At 45.7% G+C, this 21,467-nt stretch overlaps 1 protein-coding gene across 3 annotated transcripts in view; it reads right to left on the reverse strand.

The window, feature by feature from the left end:
* LOC147892277 (alpha/beta-Hydrolases superfamily protein) overlaps positions 1 to 21,467 on the reverse strand; it is a 133,650-nt gene that overhangs the window by 110,748 nt on the left and 1,435 nt on the right. For all 3 annotated transcript variants that reach the window (XM_087388193.1, XM_087388191.1, XM_087388192.1), the window contains exon 2: positions 7,107 to 7,353. In XM_087388193.1, the coding sequence (XP_087244319.1) occupies positions 7,107 to 7,323 (217 nt within the window). In that variant the 5' untranslated portion in view covers positions 7,324 to 7,353. The remainder of the gene's footprint in view (positions 1 to 7,106; positions 7,354 to 21,467) is intronic.

Below are 21,467 nucleotides of genomic sequence, written 5' to 3' on the forward strand. Positions count from 1 at the left end.
GAAGATCATAAACTAGACATCTGTAGCCATTAAAAATTACTCTGAAACCTGAAGTAGCAATTGCTGAAATTGAAATCAAGTTGACTTCAATGCCAGGCACAAAAAGAACATTTGTCAGAGTGACAGGATGGCTTGAAATGGATGTGAGCTGCACATCTCCAACTCCTTTTACAGCATATGAAGCATTATTAGCACATGTAACACTTCCCCCTCGAGGTGCATCAGCTAAAGAATGAAACAACTGTCTGCAAGATATGACATGCTTGGAAGCACCACTATCAAAGTACTAGGACTGAGCATCATTAGCAGTAAAGAATGCATCAGCTTTGGATGGATCAAATGAGCAATGGACAGCCCATGCCCAATCATCCTGAAGAGCATGTGCATGTGAAGCATCTTCTGGCTCATGGGATTCAATAGCATGAGAGGCATGCAAATGTGAACCAATGTATGCAAATCTGACTCAATGTCCTGCAAAAGTGACTCAATGTCCTGCAAAATGACTCAATGTCCTGCAAAATGTGACTCAATGTCCTGCAACTTGACCCAATGTACTGCAATCAAAAAGAGATTGCACACCAAATCTCAAAAACTCTAGTGTTCTTGCAAGAAGTTGCAACTGGAGGAAATGAAAGGTATTGAAAACCCCAAATCTGCCAATGTCTTGCAAAAGCCCCAACACTGCAAATCCCCGTAAGGAATATAGCAAGTATATTGTACGGAACATGTGCAAGTACGATTGTACGGACGTACCGTGCAAGTACAGCGTATGTACGACACAAGTATGTGGTTGTACGAAATGCAAGTACGGAGCGTAGTACAAAGCAAGTACGAAACAAGTACGTATATGATACGGGACAATTACGGTGAACAACGTACGACTGTACGAAAAAGTACAGAGTCAACGTACGTCTGCTGTACGACGATGCGGATACATGACTGTACATCGCAGGTACAGTACGGACCACTGTATGGCACAGGTACAACCTTGCACGACAAGTGTACGAACCAGTTGCAGCACCTTCCGTAAGCAGGTACGTACGTACGACGATGCAGGTACATTCCTGTACGAGTGAAGGTACGGACGTACGATGGCGCAAGTACTATTGTACAATAGCGCGTGAACAGTAGGTACAATGCTGAGGATCTCAGGTACGATGCTGAGCAAGTACGCAACCGTACGGTTGTACGACGCAGGTACAGAGAGCAGTACGGATGAGAGGAGCGGGTGCAGGAGACGGATCTAAACGTGGCTCTGATACCGTTGAAGGATCGAATGAAAGAAAGAGAGTGCAGGTATGGAAGAAGTCGCACGATAGTTCAGCCATCACGTCAAACTTAGATAATGAAAAAATCTAAGTACAAGGTACTTGTACCTAGACCTAGGACTAAGTGTCCTAGGTGTCACATAGGACTAAGTGTCCTATGTGGCCTAAAAGGCACTAACACTACAAGTGCCTACATTTATGCCTACAAGGCACATACCATGGCCTATAGGGCATCACTAGAACCACCAGAAGATGGCCTACAAATATTCTGTCTGGTCGGCACGTTTTCCAAGAGATGCCTGCACATGTTAAGCATTCCGCCACCAAAATCAGGGTTTCAAGTTCTGCTATTGCATAGCCGACCATCTCTGATTATTTACTGCAGAAGTTCGTGACCTTTGAAGGCTACTTCGACACATTTTGAGGCTACTCCTGCAACTTCGAGCACAACCGCCTCCACTAGAGGCATCTCCGAGGAGCTTCTTGATCTCTAGGACATCTAGAACAGCTTTTTTTCAGAAGAATGTCCTGCTATATCATCTCACAGCTGTTCTAGGGAGCCGCCTTGCATCCTGAGCACCTTCAATCAATCAGACTTGCTATTTGACTTGGGGTCACTCAGTTCTGCATTTGTGGCATTTGGAGCACCACTAGACACCTATATATGCCCGAGACCAGCCCATTCCTTTGCTGGTCCTTCATCTCAGCTTGTTGTCCGCTTTCATCAAGGTCTTTGCCATCATGACTTCATTGTCTTCCAGTTCTTTGCTCGTGGAGAAGTTTAAGGGGGAAGGTTTTCCCACATGGCAAACCAAGATGCAACTGCTCCTTATGCATGAAGGCATTTGGGATGTTGAGGATGACAAAGTTGAATTACTTGATCAGCAACAACAGAAGCTTTGGAAGCAGCTGAATGCCAAGGCCATTGCCCTCATTGGTCTTAGCTTGGCCGGCTCACTCATCCATGACGTGGACTTCAAGTCAACAGCTAAGGATCGCCTTGAGACATTGTTTGGTAATAAAATCACCAACTCCAAATTCTTTTTGAAGCTCAAGTTTTATGATTTGAAAATGGAACAGAGTGATGAGTTGGGTGATCGTCTAGCAAGGTTTCAATCTCTTGTTCAACAACCCTCAAGTATGAAAAGCCTACCTAATGATCAAGATAAGATGGTTGTCCTTATGAAGAGTATGCATGGGATATCCCGCTTTGAGCAAACTCTTTAAGTACTTCGTCTTGCCACTACCACATTTTGATGATATGGTGGGACTACTCATTGAGAAGGACAGCCGTAATAAGGAAGCCCCTCTTGCCTCTACTGGTGATCAAGCATTTGCCTCCACAAGCAAATGGAAGACCAACAAGAATATTATTTGCAGGTTTTGCAAGAGGAAAGGACATATTGAAGCTCATTGCTTCAAGAAGAAGGAACGGAAACATGAGAATCACCATGCCAATCTCCTTGCTGAAGAAGAGACTGAACCTGAAGAACACCTTGAGGAGATACAAGCATCTACAGCTAAGGTTCACGGCCTCTCATTTGAGGAGCATTATGATTGGGGTTCTTGGGCTTTCTAGGCCCTTTATGCTATGTGTTTTTGTTTGAGTCAATAAAGGTTCGCAGCCTTGAGTTGTCCCTCTAAAATGAATGTATTTGGAGTCAATAAGAGGCACTCTGCCCAAAAATAAATGTTTTGTCTTTTACTTTGGTTTGATGGTATTGACCACCCAGTTCAGAGTAAGGGGGGTGACGTTAGAAACATGGTGTGAGTGGGAGAGAGAGATAGGCTCGGGAGTGAAGAAGTGATATACAAATGTAGAAACCATGAATGAATAAAATGAGACAATTGAAGTACAAGCTTTATAGCCTACATACTCATACACTTGCACTAAGTGCATATGGGATAAGTCCCATAGTGACATGTGGCACTGACACATGACTCACAGATGAACTAGTACTAGATCTCCTAGTACTACATACCAACACATCACATCAGACACTCTTTGGCTATGATATCTCCAACAAGTACCTCTTGATCAAGTTTGTGCTCCTTCTAGTCGAGGCAAGCCCTATGCGTCAAACTGCCTCCTCGTGCTTGCATTCCTCTGCATCAATAAGAGCAATATTCAAAATCCGAACCTCTTATAGATTCTTGAAGCTTCTTTGCCTTCTCTTTTCTTCCAACAGTTTCCTACTTTCTTCTAGTTGTCTTCTACTTTCTTCCAGCTGCCATAAATTTCTTCTAGCTAGGAAGGCCCCAGTTCTGCTCCGTAGGCATCTCCATCCTTTCCTGAGTGCTTTACAGAAGCATATCTTTCTAGCTGTACTTCAGTGAAGTCGGTCTCTTGGCAGGATGCTTCTATCATGCTCTCTTCCATGAACTAGGCTGTATGGTTTTTCCTAACCTTAACACAACCATGCACTTGCGGTAGTCATGTTGGATCACACTCTAAAGCTGTGATACCAATGTAACATGTAAGGGTTAATGATTGTGTGAAAAGTAGCAAGACCTTCTTTAAACCTTTAGCTAGTTGTCTTCAATGTACACCACAAAGAGGGAGTGGGGGAAAGAGAGAGAAAACTAGAGAGATAAAGGAGCCGACAACCGATTATGTCCCTGTATCCATTGAGGGAAATTTGAAGCAAAGGGACTCTACCAACTCAAACCTGGCCTTGATACTAAATGATCATGAAGAACCTTTCTTCTTCAACCATATACCAATTATTGAGATAGAGGGCTCCTTTGTATTTGTTCCGAATTCCTGCCACTTAGGAATTCTAATGCATCAGACATCCACCAATTGTTATCTATAATGTCTTATACCACTACAAACCATCCATCCAAATTACCTACGGCATGACATCCATCCATCTCTCTCTCTCTCTCTCTCTCTCTCACACACACACACACACACAGCACGCACAAATTGAGTATGGGGGTTGAATCGTTTCTGAGTTTGCTCAGAGGATTCTAGAGCATATTCTATTTACCTCCCTTGGTAAATGCGTAGATTCCAAGTTCCTTTGGGAATACCACTTTGCAGATATACTACTATTGGAATCTGACTCTGGATTGAGAAGTATAGGCTAAAAATCATTAATTTGTTTTTCTGTTATTACCAAATAACGTCTCAAGGCGATCCCAAATCTCCTTAGCGATTGACTTTGAAGTCCACAATATAGATGAGAGAGTCAGCCAAGAAAAGACAAATGAGAGCAATGGCTTTTGCATTGTGCTTCCATAACTTGCATTGTTGCTGATCAAGTGTATCAACTTTGTCATCCTCAACAACATCCCAAACTCCTTCACGCATAAGGAGTAGCTATATCTCCGTTTGCCATGTCAGAAAGCCGTCCCCCTTAAACTTCTCCACAAGCAAGGAACTAGCAAACAAGGAATTCATGATGGAAAATGGTTGCATGAAGACGGGCAGCAAGCTGAAATGAATGACCAGCAAATGAATAGGCTGGTCTAGAGTTTCAAAACACAATAGGAGCCTTCACATATGCAAGAGGGCAGAGATACATGCCTAGTGGTGCTCCAAATGCGAACCCTAACCAAGAAACAACAAGAATATGCCCCGAAATGCAGAGCTGAACCAAAAGGTGAGCACTTGTGGGCGTTGTAATACTGCGGCAGGTCTGAAAAGTGCAAAGCGGCTCAGCAAGAAAGGTCCGAAGTATTGCAGCAGATCACCACAGTGAGAAACGGCTGATATAGATGTGCTGGAAGGCCAGAAACAGCTTGAAAATGCCTTCACAGACCTCGAAGTACTGCAGAGAATGCTCTCAGGTAGTCGGCTATGCAACAGCAGCAATAAAGGGCTGTTTTTGGCGATGAAAAACTCCACACATGCTCACAAGCCTTGAAAACTGTGCCGACCTGCAAGGAAATAGGCGCCTATAGCTCTGAAATGGCCCGAATAAAGGCAGTTATGCAGATAACAGCTGTGGAGAGGCTCTAGTTAGGTACAACAGCAGACAGAAGAATGTGGTTGGCTATGGAGGAGGAAGACGGCTGAAAGGAAGAGGGCAAAATGAGGCGGCTGCAAGAAGGAGGAAGCTAAGCAAAGTTAGCGTTAGGTTGAAGATGATAACGTGGTAGGGCAGGCTAGGGCAGGACTGACCTGCTCTGATTACATGTTAGAAACATGGTGAGAGTGAGAGTGAGAGAAGAAATGATACTCAAATGTAGACACCATGGAAGGCTTTCATTCATTCATCATCATCATCAATGAGACAAGTACAAGCCTTTATAGGCTACACACACACATACTACACCAAGTGCATATGGGATAACTCCCATGGTGACATGTGGCACTGACACATCAACCCACTATTAGATTTCCTAGTACAACACACCAACACACTCTTTGGCTATGATATCTCCAACAGATTCTGCACATGGATTCTACAGTTTACTTGCTGTCCTATCCATCTATTGTCAGCTGTTTCATTTCTGCATGCCTAGGCTGAGAAATTAGGGTTAAACTAGCATGTTGTAGGCTAGTTTAGCTACATTGGTATCAGATCCTTTTTCAGGAAATTTGTGGGTGAATCTTCATCGTTTTGTTTTGAAACTTGGACCACCTCTTCTTGAGCCTTGGGTCTACATACTTGTAGAAATCTGTCGCGGCCAGGTGTCTAGATCTAGATTAACATGTGGCAGCCCCCCTTGGTTCAGAATTGAAAGTCCTCAGAATTGCACAATACCATGCTGATCAGGAGATCATTCGCCCTCATTAATTGCTGTGAAATTTCACAGTTCCAGGAGTACTCAGAATCCAGTGGCGCAAGCAGAAATCCAATTCTGCAACGATCTGACAGATTACTGCTACAAAAGCTGATTTTTCTGCATACACTGAGTCGTTCCAGCTGCAGCTAGCCCAGTTTGTTCTAAATTGGAGTTCATTTGCCCCTCTTTCTACCTCAAAACTTGGTGCCAGCAGGTGGATTTTGGAGCAGTTATTGATTGCACTTCAGACCTGAAATTTGGGGCTTTTCAGTTTTTCCTGCTACTCTGCTCTACTCTATTCCATTCACCCCTAAATTGAACCCTTGGTTGGAGAACTGAGCCTTAAATTAGTCAATTGGGCAAACTGTGCAACAGTACATTCACCAATTGCCACGTCATCTGCCCTGGCCAGTTAATATCTAATGTCAGACAAGTCCTATCCAGTCAATGACTCTTACAATATTCCAAACAGTGCTCCTGTTCAGTGTTTTGGCAGAGAATTGGCTGTTCAAACAGTGTTCTAAGTCCTACTCAGTGTATCTAAACAGTATGTCGTAATACTGGTTACAAAGGTTCTGAAGCGCTTGTGCAGCATATTCATCACAAGCATAGGCAACTGAGCTGGGACCACCTTATGGCAACTTGATCCGAGCTGATCTCTCACCAGCTTCACTCTCGTGAGGAGTCATGCACAGCATCTCCCTCGTCCATCATCATCTTGAACCAGATGCCATGAACTCACAATACGTGAATCTAGATCACCCCCAAAACAGCAAGTCAACCTCTCCAAGGGTCAAACCCTGCCACCCTGCCTTCCTTTTGTACAGGCCCTCAAAGTACACATGGGTAGGCTCTTAGTAGAACTCACATAGGTATCCCCCAATGGATATTTAAACTTGCTTTTGGAAGGGATCAAATTTCATGCATTACAGGGCTGTTTGGGCCTAAGCCTTTGCTAAGGGTTCAAACAGTATCCGACAGTCCTGGAAACTTTAAAATGTAAGACTAGAATATATCCAATCATACAAATTCAGAATTGTGTTGTTCTAAAGAGTTCCAAAAGAATCTACAAATGATGACGTTCAATTATACCATACATACCTGTTTTAGGATCGAACAAAGACCACAACTTCGATTTAAACTCCCGATCAGCTGCAAATAACCTCACCCAAACTCGCTCTTTATGGCCCTTCTCATCAACAGCTGACAATATTGAGCCTCCAATGCCCGGAACCAGTAGAACTGGATCCAAATCTGGATTAACATAAGGATCCTTCTTTGTCCATGGCCAAGGAAACCAATTCCTGAAGTCTAACATCGTTTCACTAAAGATGTTAAAGCTGCACACCTGTCGACAAACACAAAGGCCATCAACCCAGCAAGACAATAACTAATATCCCTTGTACATATAAGCACGCAAAAGACAATCAGTTATTGATGGAGATATTTTTTTCATTGACGGAGCACTTGTGCACAAACACAAATGTTAATATCACTAACCCTAACAAGATCCATATGCTACAGACTCTCTTAGCTTTCATTCTAAACTTTTATCATGAACTTAAAAAGTGATGCAATATACCTTTGTAAAACTATAATATATCCAATCGTACAAATTCAGATTTCTGTTGTTCTTTTTCTTTTTCTCTTTTCCCAGAAAAAGGTAACTTCTATTTATGTGCTGAAAAAAACCATACAAACAGCTTCCAAAAGGAGCTGAAGATGAGATACAAAGAAAGAAAGAAAGAAAGTTTATTAATGTCCACTGGAGACCTAAAAGGTCTATGGGACAAAAGAAACCTGCTTATACATCAGTACAGAGAGGGCAATAGGCAACCGCCTAGCGCACTAAAATCCTCTGGTGTCTGCTCCTGCTACTGCATTGGGTCCTGCGAGTGTGAAGTCTCGCCTCAAGAGGGGCCTGAAGAATGTCTTGAGATCGAGTTCCCTCTCTCCGGCTCACGTGACGTGCAGCCTCCTAGCCTAATCCCTTTGTGATTGCGCAACCTCCTATGCTCGCCTCTTACGATTGGCCTGTTGTCGTTGGTTCTTCCTAGTCCACTTACTCCACTTCTTCTTCCCCATCTTGGTCCACCCTGGCCCACTTACTCCGCTTCTATTTTGTCTTCCTAGCCCACTTACTCCGCTTCTTTTTCCTCATAAGGCTCAACCCGGGGATTCGAGGACTCTGGTTGCAGGCGCCGAGACTGCTGCTGTGTCTTCCTGGAAGGTCGTCGAGCCCCAGCCTCTCAGGTATCACTCCGTTGTCCCTACATGTCCTGCGGTGGGGGACGAGGCCTGCTCAAACCTCTCGTGCAATCCTTGGTGAGCTGCCCCATCTACTTGCACCTCAAACACTAACCTGGTAAACCTGAGATCTCCAGTCGCTGCTGAAGAGTACCTCCCTCAAGAGTATTGAAGAGGATCACCTCTGGAAGGGAGTCCAGAGTCTCTACCACTAGTCGGAGACGAGGAACCCTATCATCTGTCACAACTGCCGTCTCCGACTCCGAGGAGAACTCTACAAGTGTGCCAAATGCCCGTCTGATAGAAGGAAGGATGGCCCTATACTCCATCGGAAGCCCTGGGAAGCGGAGCGTCACCGAAAAGTGGGGAACATGGTGCGTCAAGCCCATATCCTCAACTGTAAAGCTGTGGTACAAAGGGATAAGACACACTAAATGAGGGCCTAGGAGAATAGGGCTCCTCTCCACGAGAGCCAGAGCAGTATCCAAGGAGCCAAGCTGGAGGAGAATTACACCTCATCCATAAATGGTGACCTCCTGAAAGTGGTCACCATCCAATGCCAAGCTGGCCTAGATCCAGTCCCTGATATGCCTCCTTGATGGAGTAAGGCACACTATCCTACCAATAACTACCCTGTTCTGTAAAAGATTCACTAGTTGTTGTACCTATTGCTTATCAGTCGGTGAAAGAATAATTGTGACGACTAAGGGAGTCAAGGGTGCTGCCATAGAGCCCCTCTAGCCAGACCAGAGGTCGCCACCAAAAACCCAATCACCAAGGAAAGCAAAAACTGCACCGCCCACTAATAGAGAGAAAGAGGCTAAGGAGGATAAAGTAAGGAAGGCCCTGAAAAGAAGCCCCAAAGTACCGAGGGCTTGCTTTGTATCTTCCTTGAAGAGCAATACGCCGCCTTGAGCCCAATAAACGAGGCTGTATTGCCTTGTTGGCTGTCACCTTGCTGAGGGAGCACCTACACGATTGGAGAGGGGCCACCAAAGTGGCCTTGCGCAATGCTGCAGCAAGAGGTACCCTGCCCGCACGGTGGGCACGGTCTTGGAGTCATGGGCTGGGTCATCACCTGAAGCAAGAGCTGGGCAGACCAGCTTGGAGGTGACGCGTGAAGCACGGGGGCTGGGCAGGCCAGGGCGAGAGGTTGCAGAAGGGCACCAAGCCCTACGAGCAGATGGCGAGGGGCACGAATTGTCGCACCCCCTTCTTGAGGGCAACGCTGCCCGTACAACCCCGACTTTGCCATTCTAGCTTGTCAACTAAGTATTCGAAGTAAATTGGCTCTTTTGTAGCCATAATGGTAGTCATAAGAGCATAATTGGTGGTTTCAACCTGAATTGCTTTTCCTTTTTGAGCATAGGGGCTCTCAAAGAAGGCAGCCCCACTGAGGGTGCAAAACAGGTGAGGGGAAGAGGGACGAAGAGGAGGGAGAGAGGGGGTCGGGGGGTGGGCAGCAAGCAGGACGTCAAGCGGGCCATCTTACTTTTTTGATTTCTGTTGTCCTAAAGTGCAAACTTCTACAAAGAAAACAAGCGTGTACAAGTACTCGTGAGCACTGCCTTTAGTTTTGCATGTTAGTATTGTTTATAATTTGACCTATATGAGAGTGCATATTGTGCTGTGTGAGAATAAGATCATGCAAGCAATGAAGAATTATAAGAAGGGAGTGTGATTAACACTTTGATTGCTTGGTTTAGTTGTGAATGTTTGCACCTTCACCATTTCGATTTTTTATGAAGCGTTGATATTCTATTGACAAGGATGCTAGGAGTGAGAGAGTGAAAGCTAGGAGGGGATACGAAGCGTTGATATTCTATTGATATCCACCCTACATTCCGATGGACAGCACAAGCCTCTCCCTTGCCTTGCAAAAGCGTCCTACATCGTCAGTGTGGACAGCATCAAGGTCTAAGTATTAGTCAACGTTGCCTCTTAGGTCTTTGGGTCTGCTATACGTGTGCACAGTGAGCTCTGCAGAAGCATGTCTATGTGCTCTCTCAAAGAGTGTTCTTTGTATTTCTCAGTTCTCCAAGTATAAAGCAAATTCTCCCCTGATTAGGAGAGGGGGCCCTCAGTGGGTACAGGGACCCAATCAGTTGTCGACTCTACTCTATCTCTACCCTCATCTCCTTTCTCTCTCTATGGTGTATAACGCTAACTCCTCACTAAAGGTTTAAAGAAGGTCTTGCTGTGAATTACACAATCAGATTACCGTTGCATGTTACATTGGTATCAGAGCTTCGGTCTGTATCCAGCTTGACTACTGCGAGTGTATGGTTGTGTTGAGATCCGAAAAGGACACACAATCAAGCACCATGGAAGGGTCAAGAAAAGGAGTCATCATTAAAGACTATGAAGAGAAGAAAGACTAGCAACAAGATCCGCTTCCGCCAAGTGCTCAAGAAGTGATGAGAACAGAATCGGGTCCTCCTACAGCAATTCAAAGAACACTCTTCCCAACTAGAAGAAAGCAGAAGATAGCTGGACTAGACAAAACAACGTCTGGGGAAAAAATAAGCAAAAAAGCCGCTAGAAGAAAGAGGAACCACGAATTTTGAATAAAAACTCTTGTTGATGCGTGAGGAACGCAAAATTGAAGAGGCACTGCGACGCACAGAGCTCACCCAAACAAAGAGGCAATAAAAGCTAGACCGAGAGGCGATGCTTCTCCAACACAAACAGATGTTAGCATCTATGCATGCAAGTTTGAGCGCAGCAGCCGTCATCGACAAAGGTAACACCACCCACTCGGTCCACTCCAAATTTTGTTAAGTATGATGGTAAGTGTTACCATTCAACAATTTTACAATTTATTCATACGTTCGTAGCTCATTTTCCGTTAGCGCAAATTCAAGATGAGCAAGACAAAGCCCACCTCGCAGCCCCTTATCTTACGGGTGAGGCGATTACCTAGTGGCAACATTGGGCTAGTAAGCATACTGACCCAACTACGTTTAAGACAAATTTGGTTTGGGCAACGTTTGTGACCGACCTAAAAGCCCATTTCCTCCCACTCCAATATATGCTGAACCTAGAGGATGAGTTTTCTCATCTCTCCCAGAATGGTTTGCCTGTGTTGACATATAGTAACAAGGTCATCACGCTGGCGCAGCAGTTAGGCATGTCGGAGAGCACTAACATGAAGCAATTCATTCGAGGATTGGACACCAACATCTATTATACCATTCGAAAGTTCGACCCGCCGGATTACGAGCCAGGCGTCGACTCTCGCACAGAATCAACAGATGATGCTCAAAGGGGAAAAGCCCAAGCAGGTCCAGATAGATTCCAAAGCCCCGCAGCAATCAAACAACACTACGGTAAGGATCAGAAGAAGGACAACCAATTCCAAAAGAAAGACGACCAAGCTTCTGGTCTAAAGGAGTCCAAGCCAAAGATGACTCCGGATGAGAAGGCTAAAGCAGGTATAATGGGAGGCTATCTACAGCCCGACGAGCAGAAGCGGTACCACCACAAACATCGTTGCTTTCATTGCCACCACATTGCTGGCCATGGCAAGAAGGATTGTCTGAAGTGGCTTGTAGAGAAGGCTACGAAAGCACCTACTTCATCCATCGCCAATGTATTGGCTCTTCCAACCCCACCTCCATCCTTAGCTACGAATACCGTCTTCCCTGCTTTGAACGCCGTTCCCATGGTGGTCTTTCAAGGCAAGAAGGAGGGCAACTTCTCGGATCAAAACAAGGCACTCATTCAAGCGTACGGCACAGCTAATGGGCATCATTTTATTGTCATGTTCGATATGGGGAGTTCAAAAGATGCCATCTTCCCTCAGTTGCACCTTGGTGCCTCACGAGCTTGCACTGGACAAGTTCAGACTTGGCTTGTGTACACACATCACGCATAAGGCCATCTATTTCACTTTTTCAATTCAAAAGGCCATGTTTACGCGGGATTTTATTGTGACTCCTTTGATGGGATGCAACATGATACTCGAAATTCAGTGGTTCCGAGAGCGTATACTGACGCCTGATTGACAACAAGACACCTTCACTATCATGGAAGGTTTACCTGAGCCCTGTTAGAAATACACCAACAGAGGATACGCACAGCGGAAGACAAATAGAATAGCCCAAGAGCTCACACAGTGTGGTGTGGGGTGTGGAATCACAAACTTCTTAAACTTATAAGTATAGCATAGGTGTGTAGACTCATCAGTAGACAATGAACCAACCAGATAGAGAAACCACCAAAATAATATATTTCCGTCCAAAGCTTTGGACACAATACAAAAGAGATAGATCCAAAGTCCCACCAATGGTGTGGTCCTCTGATCTTACCACAAGGTCCTTCTCCTATCTGCCGGCTATCTCTAGACTCAAGCCCGCGTGCTCCACCTTGAGCGTAAGTAGACTTCCCATCCAAAGATCTTCTCCACCTTGCTGTCTAGAAAATATGGCTTCAACCAAGCTACATGGAACACATTGTGCATAGTCCAACTGCTTGGAAGGCGTAACTTCATTGAGACATTATTGATCTTTTGAATATTAGGAAATGATATGAAGCTCCTGAAGGAAGCTTAGGGCATCGCTTGCCCACCTGCTTCAATCTTTGCTTGATAATGTGTAAATACACCCATTGACCCTCTTTATACTGTACATCTCACCTGGATTTGTTAGCCTGACGGGTGTACGATGCTTGAGCTTTGGCAATGCGGCTTTTCACGGATTCTGTAATCTCTACCATTGATTCGGTGGTTTTGTTGGTTTCAAGAGATGGAGACACCATCCGGGTGTGGAGTGATGTAAACCGCCGTCCAAACGCCACTTCATAAGGTGTGCGACCAATACTTGCAGAATATATATCGTTCAGAATGGCCTCACAAGCGGAAGAAATTGCTCCCACTTTCCCTAAGCATCATGACAATATGATTTCAAAATATCAAATGCCATACCATTATACTTTTCAGTCTCGCCGTTCAATTGCAGATGAAAAGCGCTGGACATCTGCAGCTTAGTACCAAAATTATCAAACAAGGCTCGCCAAAAGTTAGACGTAAACTTGGAGTCCGTGTCGGATGTGATGGTCTTTGGCAACCCTCCAATGGGATACCAATACTTGATAAACAAACGAGCTACATCTTCAACGCTGGCCGTTTTTTTACAGGGAATAAGCATTGCGAAGCCTTGATCTTTTGGCATATCTGACAATTCTGAACATAGCCGTATACGTCCTTCCGCATCTTTGGCCAATAGAAATAGCGCTCAACTTCTCCAAAGTCCCGTTGATACCAGCAACTGCCGTTTGTCTTTGAGTACACATAATCTTTTCTTATAGAAAAGCCAACCATCCTCTAATGAGTAATGGCCTGGAGCAAGCATCGTGGCTAATTGGAACTACGTGCCAAACTCTACTAACTCCGTGTACTGTGCCTTCATGCTATCAAGATCCTTTTCTTTGATTTCGAGCACATTGGCGTGCTCAATGGTCTGAATGGAACCTTTCCGACTGAGACCATCGGCAACAGGGTTGTTTTTGCCGGGAATGTACTCGATCACTCCTCCAAACTGCTGGAATATTTGGCTCCACCGTTGCTGCTGATCGCTCCACTGTGCACTAGGCATTGTTTGAACCACTTAAGGGCTTGGTGATCTGTCTTAACTGTGAAAGTACGTCCGTATAAGAAAGGCTTCCAATGTTTTAATGCCTGGATGACACCAAGGAGCTCTTTATCATAAACTAAATAGTCCTTTTCAGCATCGTTAAGCTTTCTGCTGTAATATGCCATGGGCCTATCTTCTTGCTGTGAAATTACCCTAATGGCGACATTGCTAGCGCGTGTGATTACCAAAAATGGATCATCCCAAGAGGTGATCTTCATAACTGGTGCTGTCGTGGCCAACTGGTGCAAGTCATGGAAGGCCTACAAAGCTTTGCGTGTGACTTGAACTTTTTGTCTGCGTGTCTTTACCCCCTTTAGTAAATCTATAAGAGGGGTTGCGTGTGTCAAGAAACCATCCATGTGCGAGCTGTATGCTTGACACAAGCCCACAAAGGATCGGATCTCCTGAGCTGTCGTGGAGACAACCCAACTTGTGATTGCTTGAATCTTCTCTGGATCCAATCGGAGCACTAATGATGTAGCCCAAATATTGAATTTCCAGCAAGCCGAATTCACTTTTCTTTGCGTTGAGGTATAGCTGGTTATCGCGCAATAACTGTAGGGCACATCGCATATCCTTAATATGTTACTCGGCTATAGCGAAAAAGATAAGGATGTCATCGAGAAAGATGAACAGGCACTTCCCAATATACTCTGCAAATACCCGCGACATCATCTTGTTGAATGTTGATGGTGCATTCTTCAGAACAAAGGGCATGACAACAAACTCGTAATGAGCTCGCTCCATTCGGAAAGCTGTCTTTACAATGTTAGCTTCAAAAATCCGGACTTGATGGTAGCCACTCTTGAGGTCAATCTTTGAGAAAAATTTTGCACCATTCAGTCATTCCAAGATGTACTCAATGCAGGGCATAGGAAACTTGTTGCTTACTGTAAGCTTGTTGAGTACTCTGTAGTCGACACATAGTCATGTGGACTTATCCTTCTTTGCCACAAATAGAATGGGTGCAACGAAAGCCGAAGAAGAAGGTCTAATAAACCCTACGCGCAGTAATTGAGACAACTGCTACTCTAACTCCCCCTCCATAGACTTGGAAAGTCAATACAAGAACTAACTTGGAGGTGTCAAGTCCGGAAGTAGATCAATGCAATGGTCTTCCGGTCAATTGGGAGGAAGCTAGGGTGGTGGATCATCTCGGAGCATGATGTCTTGGAACTCTTGGAGTAGATCCACCATCGCTTGCCCCATCGGAGGAGCGGCTTGAACTGCAATGATTTGGCACTGGACGTAGACAAGTGCGCACATGGCACCCTTGCGGGCGGCACAACTTGCTTGAATATGAGAGATTAATGGAATCCTTGGTATGCTCCGATCACTGCGTATCACGGCGGGCTTGTTGGAAAGGTCACCTCCCCATTTGTAAGCCCCCATATGAGGCGAGCATGGGGGGCATTTGCCCACAGGAAAAAGCCTGGAGAGGGGGTTGCCACATGGGCAACACCTCACATCAAAGAAAAGAGAGAGAGAGGGGCTGCCACATGGGCAGCAAACCGGCTGCCATGTGGGCAGCATATTCATGGACTTGGCCAAGAGTGGAGCCTCTGGTGGAGTAATCCTGTACGAGGTGGACACATGGCTGGAGCAGACAGGTCACAGCAGTTCTGGGCTGGTTCGGGGCTGTTTGGAGCTCCAAACAGAGGCGGACAAAATCGAGCAGGTACATCTACAGTACGGCAGCAAGGCAAGAGCTATGGGCAAAGTCGGGGCCTGCATCAGACCCTGAAAGCAGGCCATACAGAGGTGCAACTATGGCGCTGCAAATAGGGCAGGCTGGAGCCTGCAGGAAGGCCCACATCCGGGTGCATATGGCCTGGGCCAGTGGCGCAGTGCCACGTGGGTACAGATGGGCCAGCAAGGAGGGCCCTTGTAGGGCTGAGCCAACCAGGTCAGTTGGCCAGCCAACCTAGCAGACCAGCCAGTCGGCCCATTTAGGGCTGGCTGGTCGATTGGTTCAAGGGGGCCTTGTGCCCTATATAAAGGGGCCCTTTGGGGCTCCATAACATATCATCTAGAGCAGCCCTCTGACAGCAGACATGAGCAGCAAGAAGGCTAGCCTTGGGCCTATCCACACGAGGTGAAGGTGACCCTGAAGGAGCTGCAGATTGAGCTTGAGTGGCAGCCCACCTAGGCTCGTTTCTTGCAATAGTTGCATCTCTTCTTCTTTTTGTCATCCCCCGAAGAAGAGGCACCATGGGAGTGACCAGCATGTGAATGAGGGGGTTTACCAGCTGAAACCTTGCCTTTGTCTTTGTTTTCATGCTAGGCAGCAAAGGCTTGATCACTAGCCATAGAAGCATTGCGATTTGCACGGCTTTGTTCCTCCTGAAGTAGAAGAGCAACCAGCTGGTCAAAGGAATAGTGGTTGGCATTGCCACCTGCAACCAACCTCAATATAGTAGCAAAGCCCTGATGGTCAGGCAACCCATCAAGGGTATTAGAAACAAGCTCAGAATCAAGCGCCACCTCATCAATATTAGCCAATTGCTCTTTCAAATCCTTCACATTGGTAAGATAGGCATCCATGTTACCACCCTCTCTTCAAACTTCAAGTCCTTCAACTGCTTGCGGAGATAGGCAACCCTCGCCTCATTCCGCACCTGATATAAGAATGCAAGCTGATCCCATGCTTGCTTTGCTGCCTTGCAAGACCCGATATGATGGATAATGACCCTTTTAACTGAAAGAGCAATCATGGCATGTGCTTTGGCATCGCGACCATCCCACTGAATCTATTCCTGTGTAGGCAAAGTACATGTAGTAGAAGATGCAGCTGCTCCAAAAGTACCATTAGACCCATCACCTGATGAGCCTGAAGCAATACATGTAGCACCAGAGGCTGTAGGTGTAGCACCAGAAGCTACATTGCGTGTAGGCCTGGCCTCAAAGCCTAAACCAATGTGCCACCAATTCTTGGCAACCAAAACATGCCCGGGTAATTTGTGCCATCAAGCTTGTCCTCAGCCCCAAGCATCCCAAACAAATCATCCTTGCTCCTAGTCATGGTGCTGAAATTCAAGGCAAATGCACGAACTAGCAAAGCAAATGAGAGGAAGGCAACCTCTCAAAATCAAGTGGCAAAATTCTGCTCAAGCTTCAAAGCTTATCACTGCAAAAGACTCTGTTGTCCCACTGTTACAAAAAAGTCCCAAAAGGCAACACGAGGCCTTCGATTGGCTGCTTGACGAAATGGAGAGAGCAGAGAGAGACGAGGGGATGCATTTCACAATGGAATAATGGGAGTATGCTAGAGGATGCATGCAAAAGGTCAGTGCCATTATGTAGATCTCTGCATGATATTGGCATCACTGTCATTCTCCACTGGTGGCAATCGTTGGAGAATGGCATACTCAAAGTTGCACTTCTTCACATGATCTACCCTATACATTGATTAGATTGGACTAGAAGAATGGTGTTTTAGAGAATGGCACCACTGCCATTCTCCACCGGTGGAACATAGAAGAATGCACATGTGAGTTTAGGCTTCTCAGTGCCATTTTCTAGAGCCCAATAAGAGATTGGCACCACTGCCATTCTCCACTGTACAAATGTTTACCCTAATATTCTAGGAGGGGTATTCCAGTGATCATAGGAGACCAAGTTCCAATTCACATGTGAGTTTGAGGCAAGTCTATACAGCATTAAATGCATCGTACATGCCGTACTACAATAAATGCCTGCACAAAATTCTATACAAAGTCCGTACAAGGTGTACGGACCACACATGTGTATAAACCCTGCTGAAAAGCGTCCGTCTTGTGCTATATCTGCAATAAATATAGGTGTCTGCTGTTCGTACAATTCCGTACAGGCTGTACAGAATTTTGTACAGCAGGAAATGACCCCATACAGCACACGTGTGGAGGTGTTTCAGTAGTTGCAGCAGCAAAATGAGCTGATTTCAGGAGCAGGTGTTTCCCGCGATGGATTTGCTTGAGGAGGCCACAGTTGCTCTCGAGTGTGTAGAAATCAAGCAGACCAGCAAGAATGTGGGGCTCAAAAGGCTGCCAAACAGCTTGGAGAAGCTGTCAATGGCTGAGGGAATGGATTCCCGACCTGTTCTCATACCACTGTAGGCTATGGCAAACAATGGAAGCTCAAAAATGGAGGTGAGAAGACAAAAAACGAGATGCTGTAATGAATCGCTGCAAAACTGAGTGGAGGCTCAAGAGAGAGCCAACATAACAAAACCCTAGGGCTAAGTGCCCTAACTGGACTAAGTGTCCTGATTGTCCTAAGTAGTACATGTACTAACTGTACCAACTGACCTAACTGAATGTAACTAGGCCTACAAGGCACATACCAATTGGCACCTATGGATAGCCCATAGAATGGCCTCCAGTATCAAAGCTAGCAGGACAGACTTGGCTGATTTCTCTCCTGCCAGGACTCCCTTGAAGGGTATCATAGCTGCCAGGTTAGAACTATCACCCACAATCGGAAGAAAGGCTGCCATGGGATTTTTGCAATGGACTGGGATGCCTTTTTGAAACTGGAACTGTTTGCATAGCAAGACGGACGTGCCTGTGAACGAATAATTTAGTTGGTTGGCTTTGATCGGACGCACGAGAGTGCTTTTCTCTGTATTTTTTTCTTATGCCTTTTGAATAAGTGATGAAGAAATACCAAAAGGGGCGCTAAGTTTAGGACCTCTGGTGCATGATGAGAGCAATCTAGCTCGAGTGTTGTATTCAAAATTAATTTGGTGTGCTGTGGTAATTTCTAAATGGCTGAAAATTAAGTATTTGCTGGTTATTATCTGTTCACTGCCGTTTAAAGTTTCCGAAGGCCGGTTTCAATAGTTCCATTGCCGGATATCACACCAACTTTCTCAAGGGGTTGAGACCTGTGGTTGTTCTAGATGATGTTGGGATCACGGATATCACCTTCTCTCTCAAGAGATGAGGCCTGTGGTTGCTAAGAGAATTCAGCCAAGATGTTGTGCATTGAAAGCACAGGATGTGCCAAAGTATATACTCATGAGGAATAGCCAGAGATAGAGGAGCAGGACGAGATCTTCATTCAAGAACAGTTATTGGAACACAGTCCTCGTCGCTATTTGGATGTGATGTGGATGGAGGAGGGTGAACTGGGAGATTCACCTCAGTTGATGCAACTCTACTTTTTACTTTGAGCCGACTTCGGTTGGTGCTCGTTCAGGCTCACCAGAGCGTGGGTCTCAAGAGGGGGGTAGCACCTCTACTCCCTTGGTTCAGACTGCTCCTGATATCTAGAGGTTGCTTGGTGACACTATCGGTCTCACCCAAGGTACCACTTCCTGACAATATCTCTCTTGTAAGACTTGTTACAGCTAGCCTTTCTGTGTGCCAGGAACAGCCAAGGTTGGTTGTTTTGCTGGTCTTTGTCCTGCTAGGACTCCCTTCAAAGGTATTAGAGCTGCCAGGACAGACTTGGCTGATTTCTCTCCTGCCACGACTCCCTTGAAAGGTATCAAAGCTGCCAGGAATAGTTTTTCCCATACGTTATCATACGCATACGTCATACGAGTACGGAAGTATGATTGGAGTATGGTTCAGCCCCTAGGGCTGAAACATACGTGTAATTTTACTCAAAAACATTTAGAAAAATATACATTGTACACATTACATTGACATAGAGCTACAAAATTTTCAACTTCAAACTTGTATTAATATTTAAGTCATGAATCGAGTCCAGCCTCCGAAGCCCAGAGTCATCTGGAATCTGGATTCTGATACATAGTGTCAATGATAGATCAATACTATACCAAACATCATGATCAAAGGTAGTAGGTAGTAGAAACTTAGAAGTAGGTGCTACACCAAAACGTCAAAGGCAAAACATCATATAAGAAAAGGCTGCCACAGCCCGGAAATAAAGCTGAAAATTGAAATGCATCACAATTCCCAACCAATGAGGCTCAAGCCTCAAGCTGCATCCTCATCCTCATCCTCATTCTCTTGCTCATCCTCATCATCATCATCATCATCATCATCATCATCAGTGCCATCCTCCTCCTCCTCCTCCTTGAGACCATCCTTGAGGCCAACCACAACCAAAGTCAGCCAACAATGTATGGAGTACGGATTAGCAGCGTACAGATTATAATAGTGCTAAAAAATGTGTTATGGCCAGGCACAAAATCGATCCCCCCCTCCCAAAAAAAAAACCCCACCCACAAACAAGCCACCCAAAAAAAACAAACACCCCCCCCCCAAACGTCGGAACACCATACGTACGGACGTACGGATGGGGTACGAAAAAAATGTCCGTACGCGTACGGACCTAACTATGCTGCCAGGTTAGAACTATCAGCCAGAATTGGAAGAAAGGCTGCCATGGGATTCTTGCATTGGACTGAGATGCCTTTCTGAAATTGGAACTGTATGCATAGCAGGACGGAAGTGCCTGTGAACGTATTATTCAGCTGGCTGGCTTTGATCGGATGCACAAGAGTGCTTTCCTCTGTATTCTTTTAATTGCCCTCTAAATAAATGATAAAGAAATACCGAAAGGGGCGCTAAGTTTAGAGCCAATCTGATATCTGGTGCAAGATGAGGGAAATCTAACTCTTGCGTGTTGTGTTTGAAATTATTTTGGTTTGCTGTGGGAATTTCTAAATGGCTGCAAATCAAGTATTTGCTGGTTATTATCTGTTCCCTGCCCTTTGGAGTTTCCAAAGGCCAGTTTCAGCCCGTGACACCTAACCTCTCACGGGGCGGGCACACCCACAAGCAAGGCCCTCACTCTCTATCATGTGACATCAAGAGATGTTGATCTCCAAAACACCCTCTCAGCTCCTAGATCGATAAGTATATGCATACGTATACGTATATGTATATGTATAAACATCATCTCCCGAATCCTCATGTGAGCTACGTCACTGAAGACCATCACAAGTACTGTCTGAGAAGTGCAACAGATCTTAACAGAAATGGATACACACACACTTTTTTTTTAGTAAAATCCAGTGCAGTGTATTTATATTCTCATAAATTTACAAGATGGGAAGTCTCCAAAATGGAGAGTATCCCAAAGATCAGAAACATAGAAAGAAAAGCTCTATGCAAGAAGCATGTATATCACCCTCATGGCAGGCATCATATAAGGATTGCCGCAATGAGACTCGGAAGGGCCGACTCAGCAGCCCTAGGGGCCAACCCCCTCAGCCCTGGGCTGCCATGCAGCTGTACAAGGGGCTGCCCCCCTGCTATGCACTGACCAACTGGTGTGCCCAGCCTCCTGCCCTATAAAAGAGCTGCAGGGGCCTGGTAACCTACCCCGAACGGAGACCCTACTGGCCCCCCATGCTGGCCTACACAGAGCACGGCAAAGGGCTGCCAAAGCCGCAGTCAAGCAGACCCTTTGCAGGCCCAAAACAGTCGCGAACTGACCTGCCCCCCCTGAGGGCATCCGCCTCCTCTGCAAACGGGCCCAGGAACACCCTCAGCCTGCCGTCATGCCCTGGTGGACCTATTCTAGCCTCATGGGGGGTGGGCACACCCACAATAAGGCCCTCACTCAGCATACCCTAACCTGTCAAAGGGGGGGCACACCCACAATAAGGCCCTCACTCAGCATACCC

This window comes from Dipteris shenzhenensis, chromosome 17 (genome assembly GCF_047967505.1).
Source record: "Dipteris shenzhenensis isolate YYH24624 ecotype China chromosome 17, Dip_SZ_1.0, whole genome shotgun sequence".
Taxonomy (NCBI): Eukaryota; Viridiplantae; Streptophyta; class Polypodiopsida; order Gleicheniales; family Dipteridaceae; genus Dipteris; species Dipteris shenzhenensis.